Source organism: Sphaeramia orbicularis, chromosome 3 (assembly GCF_902148855.1).
Source record: "Sphaeramia orbicularis chromosome 3, fSphaOr1.1, whole genome shotgun sequence".
Classification (NCBI taxonomy): domain Eukaryota; kingdom Metazoa; phylum Chordata; class Actinopteri; order Kurtiformes; family Apogonidae; genus Sphaeramia; species Sphaeramia orbicularis.
In genome coordinates, this window is record NC_043959.1 from 16242978 (window position 1) to 16250058 (window position 7081).

General features: G+C 41.7%; 1 protein-coding gene across 1 annotated transcript; it reads left to right on the forward strand.

Annotated features, from left to right (window-relative positions):
- Window positions 1-1153: 1153 nt before the first annotated feature.
- selenos (selenoprotein S) lies at window positions 1154-6336 on the forward strand. Its single transcript, XM_030122437.1, has 6 exons — window positions 1154-1374; window positions 2509-2640; window positions 3395-3501; window positions 3578-3667; window positions 5005-5077; window positions 5749-6336. Exons 1-6 carry the CDS (start codon window positions 1272-1274, stop codon window positions 5826-5828), a joined length of 585 nt encoding a protein of 194 aa, XP_029978297.1. The 5' UTR covers window positions 1154-1271; the 3' UTR covers window positions 5829-6336.
- Window positions 6337-7081: the final 745 nt, after the last annotated feature.

A 7081-nucleotide genomic window follows, 5' to 3' on the forward strand; every position in this document is an offset into this window, starting at 1 on the left:
CAGTAGTTACTCATCTGTGGGCTCTAGTTCTGTTCTTAACCTTTTACATTTATTCATGTTTGACCTGGAACTTTATATTCAACAATAAACAGGAGTAAAAAAAAACTGTAAAAATACACATCAACCAGCAGCAGAATTTCAACAACTGAAAGAAAACATGAAGTGGCAGCAGTGATCAGAAAAACAACAAGGACACAAATCCAATAAAAAAACAAGAAATCAGTAAACAAAGACATACGTGAAGGATGACAGTGTGTGGGTTAACCCTAACCCTGACCCCTACCCCAACCCTAACCTCTAACCCTGACTCTAACCCTAATCCCTACCCTAACCTCTAACCTCTAACCCTGATGACAGTGAGTGCATCAAACTCAAAGTCAGCTTTATTGTCAGTTTTTATGAGCATCTCTTACAGAAAACTGAAATGACATGACTCTGAGGCCCCAAAGTGCAAAGTGAATACAGTAGAAAAAAAATCATAGAATAGAATAGAATAGAATAGAATAGAATAGAATAGAATAGAATAGAACCTATAAACACTAAAATGGATCTGGTCTGTTGACTCAAGATCTGTTTCACAAAAAACATCACATTTCCAGTTTGTCCCAAAGCGCTGAAGGGATATGAAGTAGAGCTGGGATCAATAAAGCTTGATCTTATCTTAAATCCTACATTGACCTTTATTCATTTTTGCAAAAACAAACAAACAAAAAAACCTTGGACTTTTATATAATCAACTCTGATTTGAGTTTTATCATTTTATAAGAAATGACATACTGTTCATGCATTTGATTAAGAACCATAAAGTATTTTTTTCTTAGGTATCGAATCTATACAGGCCATGTGATCCGTTACGTCATCATAGATGATGCATTTACTGTCTGCTCATTGTAACTTTTTTGCCTCTGTAAACAATTTCATCAATAAACAACATCACATAATAGAAGACAACACAAAGACAGAGCAGTGAGAAAAAACTATACAGATATTTAATGAGGGTAAGTGTATGACCGAATGAATAGACCACTGGTTTCCCCTTCTTCTTCTTCTTCTTCGATATTTTAGTTCCAGTTTAGGTAAAGCAAACTGTTAAGAGATTCAGATGATTAGACATGACACTTTTTGAAGAAGGAAACTACAACATTCCGAGGTTCCTTGAACGTCTCATTACCTTTGGGTAAAGATGGCGGAAGCAGGAAGTGTTGACTACAACACGTAATCTCAGTTTGACTTCGGAAAGGTTTCCTGCTCAGCGTTTGCGTTTTTCTGAAATGGACGACGTGGAGATAACGGATGTCGACGACGGCGACTTTCCTCGAATGGAGCCAGAACCGGAACCGCAGAACCGGGACCTGAGCTTCCTGAGCATGGCCGGTAACGTCACCTGAAAACCCCGATACCGATACTTAGGGTTCGGGTACCATACTGTCAGATGGACGTCACTAACACTGGAACTATGAACTGGGTCAGGGGTAGTGGGTTCGGGTCAGGGTTAGTGGGTAACTGTAAACTGGACCCGTTAGCGGCAGTTATGCTAACGTTAGCTGGTGTACGTGGCTCAAGTACCAGTGAAGCCATACTCTGACTCACTGGGCATGCGCGTTCTGTGTTCGGCGAATGGGACAATGTTGGCTGTCTGTTCTACATGACAGTCTGTGTCCCCCCATGCCATATCCACATATTTATTGTGTTTCCCATGCCTGCCCCCCCCAACATTCCTTTGTAAACACAGGGCATACATGAAGAAATTTGGATGTGCTTTATCGAAACAGTACTTCTTAATTTCATTCAAAAGGAAATATTCAATGCAAAATGCAGTAAAAACAGTAAACTCATGCTACAGTTACTGATCCAAACTCACTGGAAAAGGCTGATGCCCAAAAACACCCGGAAAACAGCAAAACACATGTAAAATACAAACCACAGACAGAGTGGGGCCTGTGAGGTTACACACAGAGGGCGGGGCATTTGCAGTTACAGACAGAGGGTTGGGCCTGTGCAGTTACAGATGGAGGTGGGGTCTGTGAAGTTACAGACAGAGGGTTGGGCCTGTGCAGTTACAGATGGGGGGTGGGGCCTGTGCAGTTACAGACAGAGGGTTGAACCTGTGCAGTTACAGATGCGGGGTGGGGCCTGTGCAGTTACTGACAGAGGGATTGAACCTGTGCAGTTACAGATGCGGGGTGGGGCCTGTGCAGTTACAGACAGAGGGTTGAACCTGTGCAGTTACAGATGCGGGGTGGGGCCTGTGCAGTTACTGACAGAGGGTTGGGCCTGTGCAGTTACAGATGGAGGGCGGGGCCTGTGCAGTTACAGACAGAGGGTGGGGCTTATGTGGTTACAGACAGAGCATGGGGCCTTTGTACATAATGTTTTTGTTAATGATATGATGTGTTTTAACCTCAGATATGTTGGTTTTTATTTTATTTTTTATTTTATTTTGGTGGATCATGTGACTGGTTTCCTCAATGAATCCATTAGATGAAGTTGTTGATTGTGTCCCCATAGTCGGAGACGTTCTGTCCCAGTATGGATGGTACCTGCTGGCTGTGACAGCTGTGGTCTACCTGCTGATCCAGTACTTCCACAGGAGGAGGTCCGAGGCACTTCACAACAGCCCCCCCACCCAGAGCCAGCAGGGTCAGTGTATCTGCATATGTGTTTATTGAACCACTCTGACTTCACACTCATCATTATTCTGGATTCTAGTAAAAGGCCTTTTAAACAAGTAAAACCTGTTTTAAACCAGTCTAACCTGTTTAAACCAGTCTAAACTGTTTTAAACCGGTCTAACCTGTTTAAACCAGTCTAACCTGTTTTAAACTAGTCTAAACTAAACTGGAAACCAAACCCTTAGCATTTGTGGAGATTCTAGGTCACAGTTTGGTCTTTACTCTGGGGTTTCATAACCTTTTCAGCTTCAGGAGGAAGTCTGTTTTGTACCTGGGACCAAATGTACAGAAGTACATTCTCAGCGGATGTAGCTTCATCTGTCAAAGTCATGTTGAATACGTAGACTTTGCTGTCATCTCCACATCAGGGTTGGGTCTGGGGTTCAATGAAGGGAGGATGGGATGACAATCAGATAAAATAATAATGCTCCTGTTCCTAACCCCGTTCCTAACCCCGTTCCTAACCCTGTTCCTAACCCCGTTCCTAACCCTAACCGTGTTCCTAACCCTAACCTTGTTCCTAACCCTAACCCTGTTCCTAACCTTAACCTCGTTCCTAACCCAGTTCCTAACCCTAACCCTGTTCCTAACCCTAACACTGTTCCTAACCCCGTTCCTAACCCTGTTCCTAACCCTAACCTTGTTCCTAACCCGGTTCCTAACCCTAACCTTGTTCCTAACCCTAACCTTGTTAACTTTTCCTCCTTTGTTTTTGTGTAAAGATGCATCGTTGGTGGTGAAAAGACAAGAGGCCATGGAAGCAGCTCGAAGAAAGATGCAAGAGGAACTGGATGCCAGAGCTGCCATGTTCAAAGAGAAGCAGAAACAGGTGGAGTAATGAACAGGAATCTGAGGCCCCGCCCACTTCATTATGACACACTTCAGCATTTGTGTTTTATTTACAGCAAGAAGACGACAAGAGGAGACAAAAAATAGAGATGTGGGAGAGTATGCAACAAGGGAAGAGTTACAAAGGAACTTCTAAACTTACTCAGGTAGGTGACAAGGGTTAGGCTAACCCTAACCCACTAACTAACTAACCCTCTAACTAAACCTAACCCTAACCCACTAAGTAACCCTAACCCTAACCCACTAACTAACACTAACCCTAGCCCACTAACTAACCCTAACACTAACCCACTAACTAACACTAACCCTAGCCCACTAACAAACCCTAACACTAACCCACTAACTAACACTAACCCTCTAACTAACACTAACCCTAACCCTCTAACTAACCCTAACCCTCCAAATAACCCTAACCCTCTAACTAACCCTAACCCTAGTCCTTATATACACTGCCTGGCCAAAGAAAAAGCCTCCACCTGGATTTAACCAAATATGTAGAAGCCTCCTATTGGATAATTAGTGCATGGGCGGAGCCTTCTATTGGACAATTAGTGCAAAGGCAATTATCTTTCATCTGGAAACAAGTTATTGAACCCCAACTGATGCAGTGAGTATCTTCTCATTTCTGAATCAATCATATCACAGACACGTCCCGTGGTGGTGGAACAGATGTGAGTCTGTTTGACAAAGGTCCAATCATTGGCATCAAACAGAGAAAACATGGAAGGAGAACAGATTCAGAACTGTTCAAGACATTATTACAAACTGGAAGGACAGTGGGGAACCATCATCTTCCAGGAAGAAATGTGGTCTGAAAAAAATCCTGATGGATAGTGATCAGCGATGACTGAAACGTTTGGTGAAATCAGATGGATTAAAAACCAGTAGAACTCAGGTCTGTGTTTAATCGTGAAAGGAAGAATATTTCCACAATGAGAAGGAACTGCAGCCCCAGAGTCCAGCCCTGAACCACAAAGTCCAGACCTGAACCCCATTGTGGGTCTTTAGGTGTTGGTCCAGGTTTGTGCAGTGCTCAGACTCTTCCATCATCGATACCAGATCTGGGTGAAAAATGAACAAACACTGGATGAAAATAAATGTTGTGACTTTGTAGAAGTTCATAGAAACAAAGACAGTGAATGTAGGATATAATTAAAGCTAAAGGAGGTCTAACCAAATATTAGAGTGGGTCACCTTTGTTTAGGACAGACAGTGTGGATATATCAGAGACAAATGCACAACTCCATGTTGATAATAGAACATAGACCACTATAACCCAGAGGAGTCATTTACTATTTAGATCCATTTAAAGATGAATTTGGACTCAGATAATGAACAGAGTTTAAACATACGCTGAGTAATAGATACTAATAATTATATGTAAACAGGGACATGATCCAGTAAAAAGTCTCCATTAAATATCTGTCCTTCACCTATAAATGTCAAACATAATGTGTTTTGTCATCTGTGTTGGACTCTGCAGAACACTGAAGACACCAGTTCATCAACGACGGCGCTGAAACCCAAGACGGAAAAGAAGCTGCTTCGCAGCGCTGGTAAGTTTTTAATGAAATGAAGCTAAAGAAAAGGACACAAAGGTCCAGTGGTCATGGTGGTCTAAAGGCCCCCAAACCCCCAGAAGAAGTAATCTAATGGAACATGGGGACTTGGACTGGGTCAGGGTTAAGGTTAAGGTTAGGAACAGGGTCAGGGTTGGGGTTATTATTTATGTAGGGAAGGGATGTTGGTCACAAGTACAGTCATTTAACCATTTATCCAGATCCAAGTTTCCTTTTAGAAACAATATCAAATACAAAACAGAATAAGAACATAAAAGCAACATCAGAAAAGAGAGGTAAGGACAGATGGACTGAATGTCACATCCATAACTCCTGTTTTCTACAGTGTAAAGAGGTCCTTCAGAAGGTGGGTCTAAAATATCTACAAAAACATGATAAACTCAGACAGATGTTGATCAAACACTGAACAGAGGTGAAGTCTGAGGGCTGGAGGGGTCTACCCTGGTCTGAACAGAACCCAGGTTCAAACCAGATCCAAACCCCAGTTCAAACCTTGGTCCAAACCCAGGTTCAAACCAGCTCCAAACCCTGGTTCAAACCAGATCCAAACCCTGGTCCGAACCCAGGTTCAACCCAGGTCTGAACCCTGGTTCTTTTAAAACTGTGAGTCCCAGAGTTCCTTCATCTGTCCTCTGTCTGTTGTCCAGATTACAATCCCCTCACTGGGCAGGGGGGGGGCAGCTGCTCCTGGAGACCGGGCCGAAGAGGACCGTCGTCCGGGGGATGAGGCTAAGGCGGGTCAGAGACATCGGGATAACCTTTGACCTCTGACAACACACTGCACCCTGACTGACTGAACAAAGCTGATCATGTCTCCACGTGTTTTTACATTTGTTTCTCATTTTGTTGATGATCTTCTTTATGTGTTTTAATGCTTCTGTTGCAGGGTTAGCATTAGCATTAGCTCTAACCTTGTGTACAGTGTGAAGACATTGTTAGCTTTTCCATGAAGCCAGTCCTGTAAACGGTTTGTAACCGGTGGGTTTGGCTGATGAGTGTCAGTCAGTGGGTTTTCTGTTTCTGTTTCTGTTTTTATCTTTATCAGTTTCATCTACGTCTGAAATTATAATGTCACTGCGTTTTCAGTAAAAGTCATGTATGTCAATCACAAGTCTGTTATAAAATAAATGTTTCTGGTGATTTAGTTACAAATATTCTGATTTGTTGAAGTGGAACCTGTGACAATAATGCAATAAAGAAGTGAAGAAAAGGTCAAAGGTCACCACTCACCTGAACAAGTGAAGATGGAACAGATTAATCACATTTAGACACAAATATTTCAGTCCAACTTCAGGACTTTATTCAGATTTGTGCTATGTGTGTGTTTTTTGTGCCAAATCCTCTTTTATTTCCTGTTGTCTATGACCCATTAGGTCTCCATATCAGAATGTAAAATACAGAAAAGTTCACCTCTGTTTCTGTCATTGAATTCAAACAGTGAAATTTAATATTAGATTCACGATACATGAAGTCAAACATTTCAAGTTTTTTTGTTTAAATTTTGCTGATTGTTTTACACATGAAAAACCATCTATTATTTCAACATGACTATTATTAACATCATTCAGAAAAGGTTTAAAGTATAATGTAGAACTTTTGAAGAGTACATCCATTTGTTCTCTTAGGATTAAGGTTAGTGTATGTATATATGTATGATAATAATAATGATGGATTGGATTCATACAGCGTTTTTCTAGGAACCCAAAGTTTTTCACATTATTGATCCATTATTCATTCAGTCACACATTCACACACCAGTGGAGATAAAACTACATCTGTATCCACAGCTGCCCTGTGGCACACTGACTCTATATGTATGTATATATGTACATATATGTATGTATAATGGCGTCCTTTGGATGGACTGTCTCTCAGGTGTCCTTGGGCTAAACCTACCACATGGTGGAGCTATAGAACAGATCTGCTGGAAAATATGAGTCCTTTAAAGGACGTATTTTCACTGAACATGAGGATGTTCTT